The 23919-nt window shown below is 35.9% G+C and overlaps 2 protein-coding genes across 5 annotated transcripts in view; one reads left to right on the top strand and one right to left on the bottom strand.

Moving 5' to 3' along the window:
* Window positions 1–16512, top strand: part of Fra10ac1 (fragile site, folic acid type, rare, fra(10)(q23.3) or fra(10)(q24.2) candidate 1) — a 60102-nt gene extending 43590 nt beyond the window's left edge. For all 3 annotated transcript variants that reach the window (XM_005407520.1, XM_005407522.2, XM_005407521.2), the window contains exons 12-14: window positions 6616–6654; window positions 10990–11068; window positions 16175–16512. In XM_005407520.1, the coding sequence (XP_005407577.1) occupies window positions 6616–6654; window positions 10990–11068; window positions 16175–16217 (161 nt within the window). In that variant the 3' untranslated portion in view covers window positions 16218–16512. The remainder of the gene's footprint in view (window positions 1–6615; window positions 6655–10989; window positions 11069–16174) is intronic.
* Window positions 16513–19137: 2625 nt separating this feature from the next.
* Pde6c (phosphodiesterase 6C, cGMP-specific, cone, alpha prime) overlaps window positions 19138–23919 on the bottom strand; it is a 49909-nt gene continuing 45127 nt past the window's right edge. Inside the window, exons 19-22 of one of the 2 annotated variants that reach the window (XM_005407518.2) lie at window positions 21594–21668; window positions 21396–21479; window positions 20470–20626; window positions 19138–19485 (exon numbers count right to left, since the gene is read on the bottom strand). In XM_005407518.2, coding sequence (XP_005407575.1) covers window positions 19424–19485; window positions 20470–20626; window positions 21396–21479; window positions 21594–21668 — 378 coding nt within the window. In that variant the 3' untranslated portion in view covers window positions 19138–19423. The remainder of the gene's footprint in view (window positions 19486–20469; window positions 20627–21395; window positions 21480–21593; window positions 21669–23919) is intronic. The other variant, XM_005407519.1, reaches the window with a different exon arrangement.

Below are 23919 nucleotides of genomic sequence, written 5' to 3'. Positions count from 1 at the left end.
ACCGGTTTCTGCTTGAAATCTGGTGTGTCTAAAAATAAGATAGCTATTTCTGCTTACCTTCAGACTTCATTTGCCTGGAGCATCATTTTCTGTTCTTTCACCTTTAGTGTATAAACTTTTAGATGAAGTGTGTCTCCTGTAGGCAACATATGGTTGCGTTTTGATTTTTGATCCACTCTGCCAGTCTTTTGTCTTTTAACTGAGGAGTTAAGATTTTGGAATTGAGTTGTTATTGTAAGGTGTTTACTGCATTTTTCTAGTGCTAATTCCTTTTTTTCATTTTGTTTAACTATTTTCCTGTTAGCATGTATCCTTTCCTTTGGGCTCTGGGGTTCCTTGAGAATTTTCTGCAGTGCTGGTTTAGTGGTCATGCATTTCTTTAGGATTTCTTTTTCACGGAAAGTCTTTACTTCCTCATCAAATTTGAAGGCCAATTTTGCAGGATCTGGCAGGCTGCATTGACAGTTGTTTTATGGCTTGAAAACCTTTGCTTTAGGTTGGCCTTTAAGGTTTGTGCTGTTAATTCTTATAGGCTTGCCTTTATTCTTCTTTTTCTAATAGCTTTTAATGTCTCCTTTTGTTGAATTTTTGGAATTTTGATGATATATTGTAGAGAGATTCTTTTCTGGTCATGGCTATTGGAGTTGTGTATGCCTCTTGTATTTGAATATTAAATTCTTTCTCTAGATTTGGAAAGTGTTTGCTATGATTTCAATAAAGTTTTTACATTTTGATTAGATTCTAACTTTTCTTTTATTTCTATAACTCTAATTTTTTTGAGTCCTCTAGCAGCTGGATCCAGCTTATATGCTGTCTTGTCATTTTTTATAGTGTCACTGAGTTCTTAATCTAATATATCCACCTTGCCTTCAGCTTCTGATACTATATGCTTATATTGGTTGAATCTGCTAACCATGCTTTCTCTTGAATTTTTTATATCTTGTATTGCTGCTTGCTTTCTTCTCATAATTTTTAATTCTTTACCAAACTGGTTGTTCATATTTTGTATGTCTTAACTGAGTTTGTTTGTTCTTCAAGCTTGTCAGATAGTTCAATTAGTAAAATCATCTATTTAGTAAAATCCTCTTTCAATTACAAAACATCTTGTGAAATTGCTTATGTGTTTTTTCTTTGAGCTCTTCAAACATGTTGACTGTTTGGTTTTTATTTTTCTGCGTGTAACTTCCTCTGTCTACTTCAAGGTTCATGAGATCAGCTTTTGAGAGGCTGAGCAGCATCTTGTTATCCTTGCTTTCTCATATTTCTGTTGTTTTTGCACTATAGGTTGAAGATCAGTTAGGGTAGAAACACTCTCTGTAATGGAGATCTCTTTAGCTAGAATCTGTCTTACTGTGATGTATTCTTGTGTTTGGTTATGTTTTGGTATTCATACCCCTCTTCAACCTACGCAGTATAATCTTTGAGGATCTTCTTAGTGTCCAGCTGTTTGGAGGCTTGATCTCCAGCCCCAACGAGAGAGGAGAAAAAGAACCACAGTAGTGATGATGACACAAAGACTGACTAGATGTTAGCATACAGAAAAACAGTTAACAGCAACAACTATACCACCTCTGGCAATAGCAAAGAACTCTTACAGTACTGACATACCATAAGAACCAGTGAAAGCTACAATGGGAAAGAGATCTGTAATAATAATATGGATACAAAGACAAATCAAATATTGATGTATAGTCAGTGTCTACTATGTACTACCAATAGAAAATAATTTAGCAGTAACAGCTTTTAGTCAACTAAATGTCTAAAAAACTTAATAATGCTTAATTGTAATAATAATAACAATGGTGATAGAATAAGTGAAAAGTGAAAGTAAAATTGAAAAAGAAGATGAGAAGGAGGAAAGAAAAGTGAGATAAACAATCCAACTAAAGAGTTCATAGAATTAGGTAAAAGTAACAAAAAGAAAAAAAGAAAAAAAAAATACAAAAAAGAATAAAAGAAAGAGCAAAAGAAAGAAGACAAAGGAAAGAGAAAAGAAAAGCATCTAAAAACAAAGAGAAATGAGTCCAAAAAATTCCTGTGTGTTTGGGTGAGTGGTTTCTTTCCAAGACTTGTAGTAGTAGAATCCACCGGGTATAAGGGGGGGGATAGTGGATCACTACTAGGGCCTATTTTATTTCCATATCCACTTTTTGTGTGTATGTATGTGTGTATACTGAGTCCTATCCCACCCTTCCTGCTGGGTAGGGTATCTTGCTTAGGGCTCTTAGTATTTATGCCTCTCTGTTGCTGTTCTCTCCACCTAGCTTTGCAGCCTGTGGGCTTGTGAGGTGCCCCCTGGGATATGGTAACCAACAGAGCCACGGTTATCCCTCATCGTGTTGGCAGATGGGGGTAATCAGACAGAACACTGAGCTTGGTGATAGATGTAGGCAGTTGGGGAGGGATGAGGTTGTGAAGCAGCCCACTGGACTTAATGCCTGCATTTTCAGACCCAGCCCCGCAGAAAACCACATGTACCTCCTAACTTCTCATGTTCCAACTGTAAATGTCATGCGTCTAAAACTGAGCTCACCCCTGCTTAAGTTTTTCAAAGGGTCTATGTCTAGTTTATACCCTCCCCATGACTGTCTCTTGTGTCCACCTCCCACCCAGTCACTGGTAGGATGACCCCAGGAACCCTAAAGTATGGTTTTCCTGTGGCTTCTGATTCTTAGAGTAGCTCAGTTTTAAACAGTGAACCCCTTCCCCAAATGGCTCCTGATTAATTACTCCCAAGTGTGGCAGGTGCTGTATTGTATTTCTTGTCCAACTCTGCCCTGCCGTGCAGAACAAGTTACCTTCAGAGTGAAATCCCATACTGTATTTGCAGTTTACAGTAACCATGAGCTTTTTGTGGGGGCTAAGTTTGCTAAGACAGGTCTATTTTCTAGGAACCAGGATTAGCTTTCCAGACTTCTCCATTCTTTTCTGTGTATTATCTTTAGTTTCTCCATTTTCTTTATGCTTTCTAGTTTTTCAGTTGGCTCTTTCTTTTTGGAGCTATTCCCTTTCTTTTCACTAGTTGCTGTTTTCCAGGTATCTGGATTTCAACTTCTGGAGAGGTTGTGATACGCTACTGGTGTTTATTCTGTCATTTTGTTTTCTGAACCTCATTTTCTTCATTTGTAAAGTGGTCATGATAGTAGTACCTGTCTCAGGTGTATTCAGAGGTTGAAATGAGATGTTCATTAAGCATGTTGCATAGTATATTTCACATAACTAGCTATTATGCCTGTTACTTCTAGTTGCTTTTTCATCCCATATATAGTCAAATTGGCTATAACTTATAGTGACTCACACTTAAAAGTAGGTAGATAAAGGTAGATTCAGTTAGATTCAGGTCAGTGTAATATAATATTTGGACAGAAGAGGGCTCCCTTGCTCCAGCTATGAAAATCACTATATAACTGCATGCACATGAATTTTTTTCTTCTTGCATATTGTGACATGTTCCTTGTGTACATGGAGTTAAAATAAATAGAAATACATAGTATTACAAAGTTTTAGACTTAGTAAAATTGACAGGTGATAAGAATATATTGTTATTCTGTTTATTGAGAGTTGGCATTTGAGGCTGAACGCCTTTTTATATCTATCATAATCATGTTCCAACTCTAAAGTAAATTTTAACTGATAAATGTGAACATCCCATTTGAGTTTTAGAATTTTTATCCTGGTATGCTAATAAAATATGTAATGTATAATTTGAGAATTTTCTTTCATTATATAATAATATTGCATCTGTATCATACCTTTGATACCATAGTTATATGATATTATTGATATGATAGCATAACTATGATACCATTTATATCATTAGTATGATACCATACTACCCTATATTGCAAATTAGAGTTAATCTCTATTTTGTAAAAGGATATTATAGTATCTTCAGAACAGAAAATTAAGTGGCTGGATATTCAGCATCAGGGATTAAGTTTGACTTTGAAGATTATATATGTGAATGTAATCTTCCTTTATTTATTTATTGTTTTCTTTTGTGGTACTTGGGCTCTAACCCAGGGGCACTCTAACACTGAACTATATCTCAAGCCTTTTTCATTTTTTTCTTTAAGAGGGGCTCATTATGTTGCCTAGGTTATTCTTGAACTTGGAGTCTTTCTGCCTTAAATTTCCTGAGTAGTTGACATTACTGGCATGAGTCCAAGTTTGAGGCCAGCTTGTGCAATCTAGTGAGACTTTGTCTCAAAATAAAATTTTAAAAAGAGCTGGTAGGTATAGCTCAGTGGTAGAGAGTGCTTGCTTAGCAAGGCCCTGAGTTTATTCTTAGTATCATAATAACAAAAACAAAAAATGAGAGAGAAAGACACAGACAGAAAGAAAGACAGAGAAAAGGAAAATTAGTAAACTTTTAGGAAAAAGGTGTGGAACATTTTAGTATCGTATCTAAGATCAGATGGAACTGACTTAATGTGATCTTTCTTGTTAGACTGAATCTGGCCCTGATTTATAGTAACAAGTAAATGTTTCATACTGCTGCAGCATTGGACCACTGATATTCCTCCTCAGATAAACTATTGTCTTGATGTTATTCCTTTATGGCTTCTCCTAGCTTCTTTTGCCAGCTGCTTCTCACTAACTTTATGTGCAGGTGTTAAGTGTTCCTTAGAGCTCTTACTACCTACATGTCTCTTTCTTTTTCTCCATCTACTCCTAGGATTTTAGGTTGCCATTATCGAAGATGTTAAATAACTGAGCTGATGGATGATAGCTGGTTGCTAGATGGCTGAATGAATGAATAGAGAGGAAAAAATAAGACAAGTCAGTAGCTTCCCTTGAGGACCTATCTGTCTTGGCAGAAAGTTCAAAATCTTACCCTTCTCACCGTCACCTTTTTCCCAAAGGCCACTTCCTTCAGGGGTGATTTTATCTCAGTTCCTTAAGTAGGCCCCTCCTCAAACAAGATTAGCTCCCTGTTGCACATTTTAATAGCACCCTGTACTTCTCCATTAGAAATACATATGACTTTGAAATAATTTATTTTCTGTATGGGAAAGGACTCTGTGACTTGTTTAATTTATTATCTCCAATTTTTAATGAAGTGTTTACTCCACAAAGGAGACATTCAATTGAGTGAGTGAATCAGTGAGTTCAGTTACTCAGAGTAGAAAGGAACTTCAGGGATGAGTCCTAGAATCATGACTTAAAGGATACTCTGTAGTTTTGATTTTCAAAGTATATTCCTCTTGCCAGAGCATTGTTATCAGTTAAGAAGTTGTTAAAAAAAATACAACCTTAGACCCTTTCAGATCTACTGACAAGTTCCCAGGATGATTCAAAGACACGGTAAGGTTTGTGAGAAGCACTGCTGTCTATCATGTGGTTGTTCTGCTTTTGCTTTGGTACTACCAGGGAAAAGGAGTCTACAATCATCCGGAATAATCATTTACATTTTTGAGTAGTTGTTTTTGCTGGCAGATTTCTCTTAATGTTTAGCCCAAACTTCGAACTTCCTCCCTCTGTTTCTAATTATGTTTTTCATCCTCCAGAATAACCCTATCTACTTTTTTTTTTTTTTTAACCTGTAGACCTTTGAGTATTTGGAAGCAGGTATCATGTTCATCATATTACAAGATGGCAGGGAAGTACAGGACACTATATAGTGGTGATTTTCAAAAATTGACAGTAATATATCCTTGGTGCTTTTCTTTGTTTCCCTTAATAAACATTGAAGCATTGAAAATTTGTGTTCTATGACACAATTACATGTGTTGTCATCTGTAGATAACTGTGGAAAAGGTCAGAACGTCACCTTTACATGACTTTGGAAAAAATATTGTGGGAAATGAGTATTAATAAACTGCTTTCATATGTTGATCATCTCCACAAGTAAAAGAAATTATTGCTTAAAGCCAGGTGTGGTGGCACAAACCTGTAATCTCAGCACTTCGAAGGTTTTTGTTTGTTTGTTTTATCTCTTTTGAGACAGGGCCTCGCTACGCAGTTCAGACTGGCCTTGAGCTCACTTTATAGCTCAGGCTGGTCTAGAACTCGCAATGATCCTCCTGCCTTAGCCTCCCAAGTGCTGGGATTACAGGCATGCGCCACCACACCCGGCTAGCACTTGGAAGGTTGAGACAGGAGGATCGCCACAAGTTTGAAGCCAGACTGGGTTACATAGTGAGTTCAAAGCCAGTCTGAACTACATAGTGAGACTCTGTCTTAAAAAAACAAAAAGAAAGGAAAGGAAAGGAAAGGGGAAGGGGAATGTAGGGAAGGGGAATGTAAGGGAAGGGGAATGTAGGGGAAGGGGAAAGGGAAAGGGAAGGAAAAAGAAATTATTCCTTATATTGCAATCTACAAGAGGGTGTTTTTTTTGTCAATATGAGGTTTCTTTTTATAGGTGCCACTTTTTAAGTTCTATAATACCTATTCCAGGCTATAGGAAAGCGTAAGATATGATTCTTTCCCAAAAGCCCTAACATTTTAATTGCAGAGATATGATTAAGGAACCTAAAAGATTGGAAAACAGTGAGGTGTTTTAACTGTAAGACTATAAACGAACTACACTGTTGGGAAGAATTATGCTTGTAGGTACAACTGTCACACTACCTCAAGATAATACTTAATAAAATAGTGTTGTTTCCTTTTCAGGACATGCATCCTCAAAGAAACCAGAAGATTCTATAAACAGTAAGTATCAAGTGTGTTTTTAATTGAGATTCAAGGTATTTGCAATTTGGATTTCTCATAAATCATATCTCAGTCTGATGTGAATTATTTTGGTTTTTGTATTTCATGAGAAAAATCATAAAAGGATGCCAAAGGTGAATATTTATTCCCCAAGAGCAACTGAAAGTTTTTAAGTGTAGAGAGCATTAAATTTTTTTTCAGTAAATACAATTCACATTATAAAATGTGAAGGAAATGAAATAGAGGGGTCAGATTGGAATGGAAAATGAATGGGGATGGGCTAAGATTGAAGGGACGTTGCTTATATTGCATGAGTCTTGAGTGATAGTTTGGTGATTTTCATTGATTGAATGAAGTATATGGTTTGTGCATGGAAAGGAGACTCTTGCTAGCTGATTGCTGCTAGTTAGTATTATAATTAGACCTACAGTTTTCACCAGCTTGGAGTAAAACAGATTTGATTTCACGAATACAGTGGTACTTCAGTTTATAAATTTAACTTGTTTTATGATTTGGGGGAAAGTGACTGTGTTTATATTTGTGTGGGGAAGATGGCCATGGTTGTGTTTACCACCCAATGTGGAGTTCACAAATGGAAGCAAAATTTTACCAAACACTTTTGTTTGCAAACAGAAGCATTTGTGAACTGAGGTATCACTGTATTAGCTATTAATTCAATTTTCGCCTGCAATATCACAAAAAGAATTCACAATGACTTTAAAATGTATATAAGATTTTTAAGGTAAAAATTAGAATAATGGCGATAAAGTAGAATAACAGTGTAAAGCTACAGGTAAAATTGATACAGACAAATGCATGACAAAAAGTTTTGTATGCTTGTAAAGGTACATGACAGATTTGTCATTGTGGTGACAAACAGGTTCTGTTGTGACTGATAGGATCTTCCTGTCAGCCAAACCCAATAGCAGTACCATGAGTAGAATGAATCATAGTATCCATAAGATAACAGAGAACTCAGGAGTCAGCTTTTTCCTGGCAATTTTGACAGAAGAATCTCCTTTGGGTTCATGAAAGGGGACATCCATTTGTAGTGACTTACAGACTCCATGCTATACATATATTAGATCTCCTGAGAACTAGAGAATTTAATTGTCCAAAGTCAAATAGTTAATGGCAGACTTAGGATTAAATTCAAGTTTATAATTCCAAAATCTGTGCCCTGTATCATCACCTGTGCCTCAGTACAGCAAATGCAGGTCCACTCTTTGTGCCCTAATATTGGCAGGTATATTAAATAGATCCACATTAAATGATACAATCCATTTGTGTCTCATTTCTGTTATAAAGTGGGTATAAAGAGACCTACTTTGTTGGATTGTTAGTTATCAGAATCATGAGAAAACACATACTCATAAAGTATGTGCCTGACACAAAGGAAGTCATTTATCATCTGTAGCTATAATTATTGTTATGTCACAGGAAAAGACCAAGTATTAAATAGATTCTGTGTTCATTTTCTAGAATTGATCAGATTTAAGTCTGTAAACATCTGACCTGTCCATTTGTCATTATTATTGGAGACATTTTCCATCTCTTCAGTGAGTCAGTTTCTAGGTATGACCACAAAAACCAAGATGATAGACCTGCTTTCATTATTTAAAGCACTTGGGAAAAATTATGCAGTTTTAGGCATGACAGTCTAAAGGGGACATTGAAGAATTGAAGCAAACAGGAAGAGAACAACCAGATTCTTAAAGAATACCTGAAATGGTGCCATGGGAAGAGTGTTGGCTGAATTGCAGGCATTTAGATTAGAGAAAAGTGAAAGGATGGGAAAAGAGGTGGGGAGATATATGTGGAAACTGTAGATATTTGGAAGGCTGCTACTATACAGAAGACTTACTTTGGTGCTTCAGGTTGGCATACTCAGATTTTACTAATAAAAATTTCTTGGAAACAGATGATTGCCTCAATTTAAGGAAAAATTGGTCATTTAGAATGGTCTTAACAAAAGGACTGGAGGAATGGGCTCCTTCAGTAGTAATGTGTTCAAGCACAGATCAGACAACTAACTTCTCGTTATTGAATATGTCACAGTTCATTTTTTACATAAGGGTTGGACTAAAGGACTTCTAAGTTTCTCTTCTAACTCAGAGAATTAGTGACTTAAATTCTGATCCCCACCTGCCAGAAATGACTGCAGAGGTCTGACTGTAATGCTGTGAGAGCATCATTTGGCACTGACCACTCTTGTTATTTCCTTAGCAGTGCTTCTCCCACCTGTGGGGACATGGCAATGATTTTTAGTGACTGCCAGCTTCAGATAACTGGGTGTTTTAGAGTCAGGATTATAAGGTCGTAAGCGTATTTGGCCACTTTTTCAATGAATACTTTTGCAGAAGGAATTATCTACCAATGTTATTCTAAACTGATTATGAATTTTTTTAGTAAATTGGATAATCTGGTATAAAAAATTTATATATGAATTCTGGGGCATGGGAAGTACTCTTTCAAAGGAACAAAGAACAGGTAGTGGTAAGGCTTTTTGAAATCAGCTGCCTGCTTTTAAAGGCTTAATAGACTTTGTCTGACATCTGAACACAATACCAGACCGATAGATTTAGTAGACCTAATTAGTTTTTGTGTAGTTTCTTTATGTCATGCTAGTGAGTTTTCATAAAAAACCAGAGGAGTTTTATTCTTTTCACATCAGTTTGAGACACTAGCAGTTCCAGTGGTGTCTGTCATTGTGTGAGAATCTTCCCAAGGTGCTGTAATTTTATCATTTGTATATAGATCATTAGAAATACAACACATACCTCCCCTTTATCCCCCATTTTTGTTAAAATCAGTGCCACAACAGATTTATTGAAGGCTAAAGTTCAGACACACACATTGATTCGGAGTTCAAAGTCCAGCAGGTAGAAGGCTAGAACCACAGGGGCAAATCAATATGTTTTACTTTTGTGTTGTGCTGAGCTAAGGGACATTCTGTACTGACAGGCCAAATTTGTGTTAAAGTAATAGTTGCAATATTAACTCTTAGAATTATCACTTGAAATGTAGTTGTCTTTGATTTATTCTTTTTGGTCATACAACAGATATACAAGTTAAGATTTTTGTAGAGAGCATATTTATTATATTAGGACTAATGTGGTTATTGGAGAGGAACTATTTACTAATATAATTACTTTGTGGAATATGGTTTCATTACCCAATAATACATTTTCCAATATATAATGATTTTTAGTTGGCTAATACAGTTCATTTGAAATGGTGGTTTTTAAAATTTTCAAAATGGAAGTATTTTAGTTATTTTTTTACTGATTTTAAAGTTACATACTCATTGTCTTAGTAGAAGCAGTTTGGACATGTTTAAAGTAGAAAGCAAAAGTATCCAAGACTCACAGGTAATACAATCACTATTAAATTTGATTGGTCCTTACACTCCTATGCTGCATTATATAAATTTACACATATAAAACATATAAATATTTTAATGTAGATTGGGTTATACCAGGCAAACTTTCTGTAACTTTTTGAAAGTTTCATATAGCATGGACATTTTCCCCTGATAAAAACCTATAGATAGGTTAAGGTTTTTAAAAACAGTTGTGTAGTATTCATTTAATTAATTCTTAATCACAGATTAGTGAGGAATTTGGTTGTTTTCTTTTGTTATATAGTCTGCATCTTTGTACATATATATCTGAGGTATTTATTTAAGTAAATAATCAAATTCTTAAAAGTGGCATTGCTGGTTATATCACCTGTACCGTAAACTGATCTATATTGCCAGATTTTCCTCAAGAAAAAAGGTTATAGAATTTTTTACTTTGAATAGTTTATGAGAATGGCTATTTCTTCAGTGAAACAAGCTTCTTCTAATTGATGTAGTAAATACTAGTTTTACATATGTGACATATGTTCTCATAATTCATTTGGCAAGTCTTACATAGTAGCTCAATTCTTGAAGTAATGGTCCTAACATAAATGTGCTCTGTACAAATTCTTAACTTACTTGTCTGTTGTATGACCAAGAAAAAGAATAACTAAATCAAAGAAGGCTATTTGGCAGGAGATAACTCCCTTTTAAGAATTAATATTGGAATTGCTACTTTAAGCTAGCTTAGGCAAGCTTTTCATGAGACATTAAATTTGTGGTCTTTTCTGAACCGATTATGAATGGTGTTTCTCCAGTTATACTTATTTTTAAAAGAATTTATTACATCTGGAAGACTGAATTAAATTTCCAGAGAACCATAAAAGTAGAAGCTGAATTACAGTTAAGTCCAACATTAATTGCATTGGTGAGTAGTTTAAGGTGTGTTTTAAATATACCATGTTATTTACCATTGTCTTTTAAATGAGCAGAAAACTGTGATGAGGAAGAAAGTCCTTCAGAGTCTGAGCTGTGGAAGGGTCCACTACCAGAAACAGATGAAAAATCACAGTAAGTGCTGCTACTAGAAGAAAAAACAGACCCTTTAAATCAGTTTAGATAGCTATGACTGGGGCTGGGGATTTAGCTCAGTGGCAAAGCGCCTGCCTGGCAAGCGCAAGGTCGTGAGTTCGATTCCTGGTACCTGAAGAAAAGAAAAAAGACAAAAAAAAGAAGGAAAAAAAAAAAAATAGATAGCTATGACCACAGTGCTTCTTGACAACAATTAATGAAAAAATTCAACATCATGAATGTGTCTTTAATGCCAAGGACTACCTTGGCAGGTAAGATGAGAGTTTATTTCTAGCCATTATTGGTGGCCATAAACAGCTAATGTGTCCAGTGTCCTTGGGATGAATAAATATTTTGTCAGCCCACTGTAACAAGTGAACCTCTCGTCCTTGTTTGAATTTCTTGAGAGAGGGCTCTTTACTAGCTTCCAAGGCAGTCTGTCCCATCATAACTGTGATGATCATATACCTGTACTGAGGAGCCCCTTGAAGATTTATACAAGTGTATAAATGTCCTTGCCAAAAGACATATAAGTTAGTGCACCATTCTTCTCTACTATGATTTAGAAGAAGAAATACACTCTGGGTATGGACTGAAATGTTACCAGTTCTTGCCATGTGTTAGGTGTTCACCAGTTGAAGCTTATCCATTAAAAGGGGATAAAATACCTACCAAATAGAGTTTATTGTGAAGATTAAGTGAATTGAGAAGGTAAATCATCTGATACTATACCTACAAATAGAGTAAGTGCACAATACAGTTTAGCCTCATTTTTGTCTATAATCATATTGGTCATAATAGAGGCTTCTTGAATCATTTTATTTTGATGTTAATTATATGATATGTTCTCAGTGCAACAGAACCAGGTTTTTAAAAAATTGTTAACATCTTTATTGATGACCAGAGAAAACCACCTTAATTTCAGAATTTCTTCAAAACTTCTCTTTAGCTTTGTCTTCCCCCTTCATATTTTTTTATTAAGTTTATTGGTACATTTTAGATATATATAATGATCGCACTTATCATAGAGAATTTATACCTGTACATGATATATCTTGATTCTTCTTTTTTCCTATTCCCCTAACCCTCCATTCAACCCTTCTAATTCCTACTTTTTACAAAAGCTTTGTTTCCATTTTTCCTTTTCTCCTTTTTTTTTCTTTCCCTTTTCCTTTTTTTTCCCCCTTTCTTTTTTTCCCTTCTCCCCTCACTATTCTCCCTTCCCATTTGAACATTTTCTTCCTCTTTTACAATACCTGTTATACCTTTTGGTCCTTATTTACACTTTCAGTTTCTCACATGAGAGACAATGCTGTATTTTATATGTGTGTCTGATTTATTTCACTTACAAGTATGGTCTCAAGGTGCATCCATTTAGCTAGAAATGTCTCAAGTTTATCTTTCTTTATGACTGAGTAGTACTACATTGTATAAAAACTCCCACATCTTCTCTAATCATTCAACAGTTGATGAATATTTGAGCTGTTTCCAAGATTTAGCTATTAAAAGCTGTGCTCCTATAAACATGTGCGTGCATATAGTGCTATGGTATGATTCTTTTAACTCTTCCTGGAAGATACCAAGGAGGGAATAGCTGGGTGGAGTGGGACATCTAGTCCTAGCTTTTTTGAAGAATCTCCACACTGATTTCCACAGTGGTTGTAGCAGTCTGAATTCCCACCAACAATGGAGAAGGTTTCCTTTTTCCCCACAGCCCTACTAGCATTTGTTATTGGTTGATTTCTTAATAATAGCCATTCTTTGTAGGGTGAGATGGAATCTCAGCATTATTTTAATTTGCATCTCTCAGATAACCACTGATGTTGAACATTTTTTCATATATTTATTTGCTGTTTGTACTTCTTCATTTGAGAAGTGTCTGTCCATTTCAAATGCACATTTTTGGATGTGTCTTTAAATTTGAGGGGTCTGATTTTTTTTTTTTTTGAGTTCTTTATATATTCTAGATAGTAGTCCTTTGTCTGTGGAACAGCTGACAAAAATTTTTCCCATACTGTGGGTTCTCTGTTCACTCTGTTGGTAGTTTCTCTTGCTGTTCCAAAGGTTTTTAATAAGATGAGATACCAGTTGTTGATTCTTTGTGATATTTCCTGCGTGATTGGGGCTTTGTTCATAAAGTCTTTGCCTACACCAACATCTTTAAGAGTTGTACCTATTTAATCTTCCAGCAGATTTAGTGTTTCTGTTTTAATATTCAGATCTTTGATCCATTTTGATTTTAGTTTAGTGCACGGTGAGAGATATGTGTGTAGTTTTAATTTTTGGTATATGGAAAGCCATTTTTTTCAGCACCATTTATTAAAGAGGCTATCTTTTTCCCAATGAAGGTGTTTGGCTCCTTTGTCAAAGATAAGGTAGCTGATTATGTCTGGAGTTGTTTCTGCATCTTCTGATCTGTTCCATTGATCCTCAGGTCTGTTTTCTTATTTTGTTTTGTTTTGTTTTTTCCACTAGTACCATGAGGTTTTTATCACTGTAGCTTTTTAGTATAATTTCAAGTCAGAGGCTGTGATACCCCCTGCTTTGCCTCTGTTGCTTAGGATTGCGTTTGCTATTCTAGGTGTCTTATAGTTCCAAATGAATTTTAGGATTGTTTTCTCTAATTCTGTGAGATGTGCTATTGGAAGTATGGCCATTTTCACTATACTGGTTCTTCCTACTCAAGAGCAAGGGATATCTTTCCATTTTCTGATACCTTTCTTTTTTTTTTTTTTTTTGTTTGGCTTTTTCTCCGGTACCGGGAACCGAACTCACGACCTTGCGCTTGCCAGGCAGGCGCTTTGCCGCTGAGCTAAATCCCCAGCCCCTTGATACCCCTCTTTTTCAGAGATTTCAGAGATTGCTTCATTAGATTGATTCCTAGGTATTTCATTTTTTTTGGATGCTATTGTGAAAGGTATTGTTTCCCTAATTTCTCTTTCATTGAGTTTGTTATTCGTGTACAAGAAGGCTTGACTGTTGACTTTGTATCCAGCTATACTACTGAATTTGGTTATTAAATCTAGAAATCTTTTGGTGAAGTTTTCAGGGTCTTCTATTTAAAGTATTATGTCATCTGCAAATGATGATAATTTAACAACTTCTTTTCCTATCATTATTCCTTTTATTTCTTTCTCTTGTCCTAATTGCTCTAGCTAATGTTTCTAGAACTATATTGAATAAGAGTGGTGACAGTGGACATCTTTGTCTTATTCTTGATTTTAGAGAGAAAGATTTCAGTTTTTGTCCATTTAGTATGATGTTGGCTATTGGTTTGTCTTAGATGGCTTTTATCAGATTGAGATAAAGATCATCTATTACAATTTTATTTTATTTTATTTTTTGGTACCAGGAAGCAAACTCATGACCTTGCGCTTGCCAGGCAGGTGCTTGTGCCGCTGAGTTATACCCCCGGCCCAGATCAATCTTTTTTTTGTTGTTTTTTTTTTGGGGGGGGTACTGGGAATCGAACTCAGGACCTCATGCTTGCCAGGCAGGTGCTTGTGCTGCTGAGCTACATCCTGGCCCTATTCTAATTTCATGTAGGGTTTTTATATGAATGGGTGTTGGACTTTGTCAAACACCTTTTCTGCCTCTATTGACATGGTCATATGGTTTTTGTCCTTGACTCTATTATTGTGGTGTATTATATTTATTGATTTGCGTATGTTGAACCATCCCTGCATCCAAACCAGGTATTTTTTAAAGAAGATTACTCTTTTTTTGTGTATGTGATCCTAATCTTTTATTTTAGCCAAATAAAGAATTCCCAAAAGTGGTTATTGTAGATAAGATTATTTTAACGGTTGTTGCTTTAAATAAAATATTGTTGTCCAATTTCAAGTAGTCAACTACTGGGTACTTTCCCTTAGAGAGCTGAGAATAACAGAAGAGGTCTTAGGCTTAACTTACCTTTTTAGACAATAAAGATACAGGAGTAAATCCTATGAAAGAACATTTTCATAGTACAAAATTCTCTGTGTTTACCTTTTTTGATATTAAGTTCTGATTGTCTGAGTCTGTATAGATATTCTACCAATTTCATATAGTTATGTTCTTAAATCCTAGTGCATTTAAATGTTTTTTAAATCCTCATGCATTTTGCTGTCATCCTAGTGAAAAAGTAGCATATAGATAATATTAAGTCACAGATCATTCCTTAATCATTGTATTTGATTTTGTAGTTTTTTTCTTTAAATTTAAACGTAATGTCATTATGTTCTTAGTTATTTAAAACAAATAATGAAGTAAGGAGATTGATAACCTATCTAATTTTTATTATCCATCTCGATTCTATATTCCCAGAAGAAAAATAATTCTGTATTCATTTAATCTTCACAACAGTTCTGTGAGGGAATATAAATTATCTTCCTTTTACAGATGAGGAAACTGAGTATAGAGAAGTTTAGTGACTTGCTCATACAGCTAATGAATGAAAGCGATGTCTAATTTAAAACTCTATGTTATTTCCAGTTTCATGCTGGCTCCCAGCACTAACATTTATTTAATAGTTTACACTTTTCACAAATATTTTGGTATATTATAATCTAATTAACATCTCCTTTCAGAGTTCATCTTTATTTTAGATAAAATATTTACTGCTAAAATGTGCAGTAAATTTACTATTTTCAGAATAATAAAATACTGAAGCCTAAGCAGATTTTTATCCCTAGGAGTAAAACTTGTGTTTAGGGTTTTTTGTTTGTTTGTTTGTTTGGGGTTTTTTGCTTAAAGATAGTTTATTTTTTATTCATTTCTTGAGTGGGCTGTAGTTTGAAATGAGAATGAACAGAGAAGGTATAATGTAAGCCCCCCAAGTAAAGAGAAATAATGATGATGGTATTTCACAAAGCACTTCAGAGCAGATAGGGAATACACTTTGGGAGAGGTGCCACCATGTCAGATAGTTTCATTTTAATCAATCTGAGCATAGTTATGATTATTCTAGAAACTAAGAATTAGTTAATGGCAAAATCATAGAAATATATATTGTTATAGGATAATCAGCCAGTATGTTGAATTAAAGTATTTTAATTAATTTCATAGTGTCACCTAATAATTTTTTACTTTACTCATTTTAATTTATATATTTTTTCTTTTAAATAGGGAAGAAGAATTTGATGAATATTTTCAGGATTTGTTTCTATGAGACAGGAGAGAAAAACCTGCATTCCTTAACGTGAAAGCTCACTTTTAAATTTCATAAAACTGTTATCTACAAATTGCAAACTTGAATGGTTTGTCTTTGGGAATAAAAATATAGCCACTCTGAGGATGTCACATGCTTCCAAAGTTAATTAGTTATTAGAGATGCGTTTTTCTGTTTCTTATGTATCTTTTCAATTCCTTATCTACAAGTGTTTCATCTCTTCAATATATAGTATAATATTTTCAATGACATTTAAACATGGGATGGTTGGCATAATAAAGTACAAAATAAGTAACTGAGTGTCTTATTTTAAAATATAACAGTACCTCGGGGCTGGGGATTTAGTTCAGTGGCACAGTGCCTGCCTGGCAAGCACAAGGTTGTGAGTTCGATTCCCGGTACCGGAAAAGAAACAAACGAAAAAAAAAAACAAAAAAAATAACAATACCTCGGTTCATAAATGCTTCTGTTCGCAAACAGTTCAGTTTGTGAACTGAAGCATTTGGGAAAATTTTGCTTCTGTTTGTGAACTCTGCATTGGATGATGAGCACAGCTGTAGCCATCTTCCCTGCATGAACATGAACATGGCCATCTTCACCAGAATAGTGGAATGAATTAAGTTCATGAACTGAGGTGATCACTGTAGTTACCAGCAGAGAATTTCCCTCCATTAAACAGTCATTATTAATTTTACATGTATTTATCAGGTTTCTATTATGTATGAAGCACTGTGCTGGGCATTGATATAAAGGAACTATCTAGGAAATAATTGTGCAATAATTTCTAAGCTTTTATTAACAAACAGTGTTTATTAATGTTAACCTTCATGTGGAAGTCCCCTCATTTCCCGAAGGTGTTTTTTTAAAAATATCTTTACCACTTAAAGTGAATAAAGAGAACCTTGTATTTGTGAGGAAAACTGAAGTATCCAAAGCAAAGTTGATATTAGTCGTGGAATATATGTAAACACTGTTAGTTTGAACATTAATTCTTCTACATGCCTTTCTCCCACTTTTTCTTGGTGTAGTCAGTGGTGGTCAGTGGACTATTGGTCTAGAGGGTTTAGACTTTCTTTTACCTGCTCTGAAGCAAAAGTACTGTATTTGGCAGACTGGCAGCGGTGATGCATTGCTACCGTCAATTCAGTTTCAGGTGACTGGGGAGGGGAGGTTTTTTGAGCTGATCTTGGGATCAGAGATTACATAAAGCTAGTAGAATAATTTCTCATGTAGTTCCTAAAATAATAGTGATCCTAGAAGTAGAGTCTCAAAATTATTTGAAGTAACAGAGGAATAGCATTCATTTATATCTACTGAGTGGCAGCCATTACTTGGTGGCAAGATAAAGTTGTGAACAAGACAGATCAAAAACGTCCATCCTCCTGAACTTTACATTCTAAGGTGAGAGGGAAAAGTAACTTGTAAAAGTATTAGCAAATGGTGATTTATGTCTTGGCTGTTCAAAATTGATCATTATGTTGTATATGACAAGAGTACTTGAGGTTCATGATCTTGAATTTATTATAATTTAGATATTTTTGACAAAACACTAGCAAAATGTGTGGTATTTATTAATGTTTATTGTTTTCTAATTTTGTCTGTGGTTACAGATAAGTAAAGGAAGAAAATATAAATTTCTCTGATACTCAGACGTATACCATGTAATGGAAGTCATTGATTATCCATACTCGCTCACACTCTCTCTCCTAGGGAATAAACCTGGACACCTTGATGGGGAACCTTTTAGAATTTTCAGTGGTAACAAACAGTCTGCTATGGCACGAGTACCTAAGTTTGTCACACTAATCGTAGAGCCTCGTAAGTGCTACTACTAAGCTGCATCCCAGTCCCGTTGTTTGTTTCTTGAGACAGGATCTTACTAATTTACCTAGGCTGGCCTAATTTTACGATCCTCCTGTGTAACTCTCTGGAGTAGCCGAGATTATAGGTATGTGCCAGCATACCCAGCTCTTAGTTTCTCCTCACAATTTAATCTTTAGAATGTCTGCTGGATACTTCTGTTAATAATTTTTAAAAAGTAGTCTGGGTTGAAGTTTTTCTAGTCTGCTTTTGATAAATGAATTTTCCACCTTATCAAATCATTCTTCTAATGATGATTCATACTCAGCAGAGTATGAGCTTATTTAGCTTGCATTGGTAGTATCCAGTAGTGTCTTATAAACTGATAATTCTTTCCATGAGAAGAATAGTTCTTAGTGTTAAAAATTGTATTTATGCATAACAGAATAATTGATTTTAGACTTTGAAGGGGAAACATAAGACAGTGATAGAGTTTTTATGAACTGCCATAAAAGATTTGGTCTCCATCAGTCCGTTAAGGCAAAAATGTAAAGAAATGCTAAGCAGTTCAGAAGGAATAAGATTTGATATCCTTTTTTCTTTTGTTTTCTGTACTGTATTTATATACCTTAATACATTCTATAATGTATTTACTCTAACATTGGCATGTGAATGTCAGGAAGTGGTGAACTTTTTAGTTCAGGAAGTAGTTTGTGGTATGAATCACAAAGATAAACGTTGTGCATTAAATACCCCCTCACCTTCCAATCATATACTGAAATACTAATCATCTGTGCCACATAGCGCCATTAATGAGGTGTTTAAGATTAAAATGAGGTCATATGAGTGGACCCTAATCCATTGGGTCTGGTGACCTTGTAAGAATAAAACTAATATACAAACACAGGGGTAACCATGTGAGGACACAGGAAAAAATGGCCATTTATAAACCAATTGAGGCTTCACAGAAAACCAACCCTGACAACATCTTGATCTTGAAGTTCTGGGTGATAGCCTCCACAGTTGTGAGAAAATAAATTTCTGTTGCCCAGTCTGGTACTTTCTTTTTTTTTTAATAGCCTTAGCAAAGCAAATAAGTACAATTAATAACGTGTTAAAATCTGTGACTGGTTGTAGGATTGTATATTTTTTATATTTACAAAAAATTGGCACCAAAAGCATCTGTTTTTGTCTTATTTTGCACTTCTGTTCAACTTTATTTTACCCTCACATTTTTCAGACCAGCATTACATATTCTCTTTGATAGTCATGGCAATTTTTCTAAAGATTCTCTTATTCTTTTACTTAATAGTTTGCTGAATGAAATGTACTGAAGTTCTTTTGAATGTTTGCTATTTCTCTTCACAACTAAGATGACATTTAAATTTTAGCCCAGTTGGATTATTTTACAACATTAAGCACGTTTTAGACTTTTTGTTATCACCACCACCTCCTGAATCTTGGGCAGCTAGTTAGAAACAAAGAAAAGAAAAAGAAAAAAGCAGTATTACTAGAGTTAGTGTAAAGACAGTATTTTTATTCTAATACTCTCAGTGTCCCCTTTCAGCCTAATTAGTAAATTAAGCTACAGGAAGCACTGAGGGTTTTACCACTGAAAAACAAATTTTTATTCACAATTCTTTTATTTTTAAAAATATCTGTTAAGTGGCTAGAAAATAAACAACTCACTGTCTCACTGAGACCATGTGATACCTGGGAATTTTAGCTAGATGCACAAAGCTTGATGCCTTAGTTCTCTGTGTTCTGAGTTCATAGAGAATTCTCTGTAGTAGGAAAAGTAAATTTTTATGCAAATAAGTAAATTTTTATGCAAATAAAGGGTAGATGATCTCTATTATACTGGAAAATTAAAATGTCAGGAGCCACTTAACACATAGTATCTTCATTGTAAATTTGCGATGGAGGTAAAATTTGGTAGTACTTTACTATTAGTACCCTTGCTTTTAACATGTACATCAGGTCTTATACTTTCCTATTTGAACCCCTGTACTAATTTTGGAAGACTGAATTTTTAGGTAGGCCTCAAACAGTGCTTGCACTACCAGCTTACACTGCTGGCTTACACTGACAGCTGCTTACACTGCCAGGTTCGTATGGTCTTTTGGCCTCATTGTTCCCTAGACTCCAGTTCTATGTATTAAAATTATTCTATTACACCAAACTTGTTCCCACTTCAGAGAGGTTAAGCACGTTGTCCAGAATTCTACAACTAATGCAGAATATCAGGTGAAATGTATATTCTCGCTTATTGTGGATCCTACAGATTGTATGATTTCATATCCTGAAACCACTAATTAACTTTTTATAATTAGCATTCTGCTGCAGGAAAGGTGGTCTCCTGTTTGCATTTGATTTTATATGCTTTTGTCGTGCAAAGTTCAGTCCTGCGTACTTCTGGCTACTTTACACAGAATGAAAGATTCCATCTAACCTTTTCCATTCATGTTTCCTTCTTCCTGCTTTTTCACCTCCTCGTCCATTATCTTCACCTTTGCATCATACTCATCAGCTAGGGATTTCCATTCCACTCGATTATTCTGAAGGCCATTCAGCATAGGTGTGATTTCTTTGTGAAACCGTGAGAACTCCTAGAGAGAATTTTAGGTCAGAAACTACTTAAATCATACGATTAATACTCAGTGTTTTTCGTATGCAGAAAAGGCACTGCAAGGTGTGGTGTAGTCTTAGTGCTGTTAGAACGAGCAGAACTCGGTGCCTCTGCAGCTTGGAAATACAAGTGCTATCTCCTGCTTGCCTACTTAGGTCTGTCTGAGTGGTTCACCTCTGAGGTCTCACACCTTTTATTCTACTCAGAATGAGATTAGGTCAAACCTCAAAGTACTGTGGAAAATGACACCTCTAAAGGTTTTCCCAGTGGTTGCAGTTTGAAAGCAACATAATATCCTAAAGATTTAAACAGTTCATGTGTTGAAGGCTTTGTTCCCTGTGCAGCAGTGTTCAGAGGTGAGGAACCCTTTGTTGCGGGAGTGAGGGAGATTCAGTCATGAGAACTTTGACCTCATGAATGGATTCATCCATTTGTGGATTCATAACTTTCTGGATTATGGGAAGGTGCTAGAAACTTCAGGATGAGGAGTCTAGTTGGAGGAAGTAGAACATTGGGCGTGTGCCCTTGAAGGGTGCGTTTTATCCCCACCCCCTTCTCTCTCTCTGCTTCTTGGCCACCGTGAAATGAGAAGTTATGCTCTATCAATGGCCTCCCTGCCATAAAGTTCTAATTTGTTACAGCCCAGATACAGCAGAGCCAAGGGAACATGGGCTGAAACCATGAGCCAAAACAAATAGGTTTATTTTCTCAGGTGTTTTGTCATAGCAGTGGACATCTAACACACCCACCTTGTATACAAAAGTACAGACAAAATCAATAAATCCAACTTGAAGCTTAGGTAGTTCATCTTTTTTGTTTCTGTCCATCATAGGCTAGAAAGAGAAAGAAATCTTTTAAAGATGCTTTTTCAAGGTTAAGTGAACAAAATACACTGATTCATACTGATAATTTTTAATAAATAGTGCATTCTATGTTAAGGTCTTTACAATAGGTTGTTGCTGCAGCACTGTTCTTTCCAAATCTCCTTGTTCCCAAAATTCATTTGCAACCAGAAGTGCTACCTGCAAAGAAGAAAGGCTTTGTTCATTAGAGAACTTGCATTTTCTTAGTATGAGTGACATTTAAGGGTGGAGTTTACAGTCAGTGCTTGAGTGGTGTCACACCATATGCTTTCATTTTTTTTGCACAGGAATCAAACTCAGGACCTGGCACTTGTCAGGCAGGCACTGTGCTGCTGAAGTATATCCCCAGCCTACACCATTTTAAAAAGATGCCACTCACAGATCAGATTGAAATGGGAAATGTGGACTATTTCTTTTTACTTCAGTGTTCTAATTCTGGGCTTTTGAATTGCTACCAATTCGCAACCATAAAGAGGGGGAAATGGAAGGATGCTTAGTGCTTCAAGCTCCCAGTCTTTCCAAGTCCTTTTTCCTATACCTCTAGCTTGTATAAGTGACCAGCATGTACAAAGATTAGTATATATCTTTCCTTGATTACAGTGTGAAGATATTCAAAGTTAATTTCTATCATTTAAAAAAAATCACATTCAGTGTCTTACATGGATGACATAAACCAGACTTGGCAAGAAGGGTAAGAAGTAACTAACCTTTTCCTTTCAAGCACTCACAGGCTAGTGGACAGTCATGAGTCAGTGTGGTAAGTGCCACAGACAGAGGAAGGGAGGACAGGTAAGTTTCATGAATAACAGAGGATGCATTTGTGCTGTATTGTCAAGAGTAAGTAGCGGTTTGCCAGGTAAAGAGGAGAGGCAGGTGCAAAGGGAATGTCTAGAGGTTGTGCGAATAGTGTTAGAATGTGTAGCAATGACATAGGGAGGAGTGGTGGGAATGTCCCTGTAATGTGAGTTATAGACAGGTAGTGAACTGTGTGCTCTGCTGGGAAATTTGAACTTGATTGTCCGGGCCAAAGGTTTGTATTCTTGGAGAGCTAGGGTTCCTCTCAAGTGTACCAGGGGCCCAAGAGGATGGAGGCCAAGAGAGATCAAAGGTAAAGTAGCTTTGCTTTTTTTCTCTTTCATAAAGTAATTTTTGCACAACTTTTGTGGGGGGAAATAGACTATGTTTCTTTAAAAAGATTGAAAATATCTGGCAGTGGGGAATTTAAAGGCTTTTAAGTAGTGGTATGACGGAGCAGAGTTCTGCACATAATCCCAGCGGTGATCAGAGCATGGGCTGGGGACTTGAAAGGGGAGCCCACCACCAGAGTGCTGATCAAAGCCTGGAGAAGAGTCTTAATCACGTCCATGACAAGCATGGGAGATGGAAATTGAAACTGAGGAGATAAGCTGAAGTAAGCTCTCAGGTTTCCTGCTTAGGTGATGGTAAAGATAAGGAAATAGGAGGAGGAGCACATGTCAAACTGAATAAGCATTTGGTTTTGGACTTGATGGTGATGGATTTCAGGGCATACTACCCCCCAAATATTTTATTTTGTTTTTATTTTTTATTTTTTTGTCTTTTTGAGACAGGGTCTCACTATGCAGTTCAGGCTGGCCTTGAGCTCACTTTGTAACCCAGATTGGTCTCAAACTCACAACGATCCTCCTGCCTCAGCCTCCCGAGTGGGATTACAGGCGTCTACCACCACACCTGGCTTCCCCCAAATATTTTAAACAGAAAGAATTTAAAGAACTGAAGAAGCAGGAAGGTGACTGTACCATCCCCCTCGTTCCCCCATGAAGCAGGTCATAGAACCTAGGAAGGATTATTTGACTTTCCCCTGAAGCCAGTTAAAAGGGCCTCATCTGCAGGAAAGAGGCCAAACAGAGATGCCAGAAATAATCTGAAAAATAGGCTTTGCTAAGTTTCCCCAGTTTATTACCATCTGTCATAGCCCTTTGTCCAGTTCTATTTCTCCATGACTCTTCACTTCATCAAGCCTAGCAAGTTTAACTGCTTCTTATGGATTTCATTTCCTTATAAAGGCTCCCATGTCACAACTGAATACAGTTGGGTGCTTTTTCTTTGTTAATATCTTTGTTAAAAGAGCCCAAAGCCATGAACTTAGAATGGGTAGGAGAAAGGTATTTTTCCTACCCTGCAGTGGGCTCCATTTATTTTACCTTTACGGACACTATCTAGGTTTATAGTTGAACACAGATAATTCTGGTCTGACTTCTTCTTAAAGTTTTCCCTGGAAGTTTTAGAAGATAAAAATAGAAGCTTCTTTCTTCCAGTTAGTAAGAAGTAAGCCTTAGACCCGTGCTCCCCAAGGTGGCAGAGGTACAGCCTTACCCCGAGCCTCAGTGAGTGCTTTCCAGTAACTGACACTGCACTGAAGAAGAGACTG

This window comes from Chinchilla lanigera, unplaced genomic scaffold, assembly GCF_000276665.1.
Source record: "Chinchilla lanigera isolate Chin_1 unplaced genomic scaffold, ChiLan1.0 scaffold00106, whole genome shotgun sequence".
Lineage (NCBI taxonomy): Eukaryota > Metazoa > Chordata > Mammalia > Rodentia > Chinchillidae > Chinchilla > Chinchilla lanigera.
Note: the sequence above shows the minus strand (reverse complement) of the source record. Positions and strands in the feature narration are given on the sequence as shown.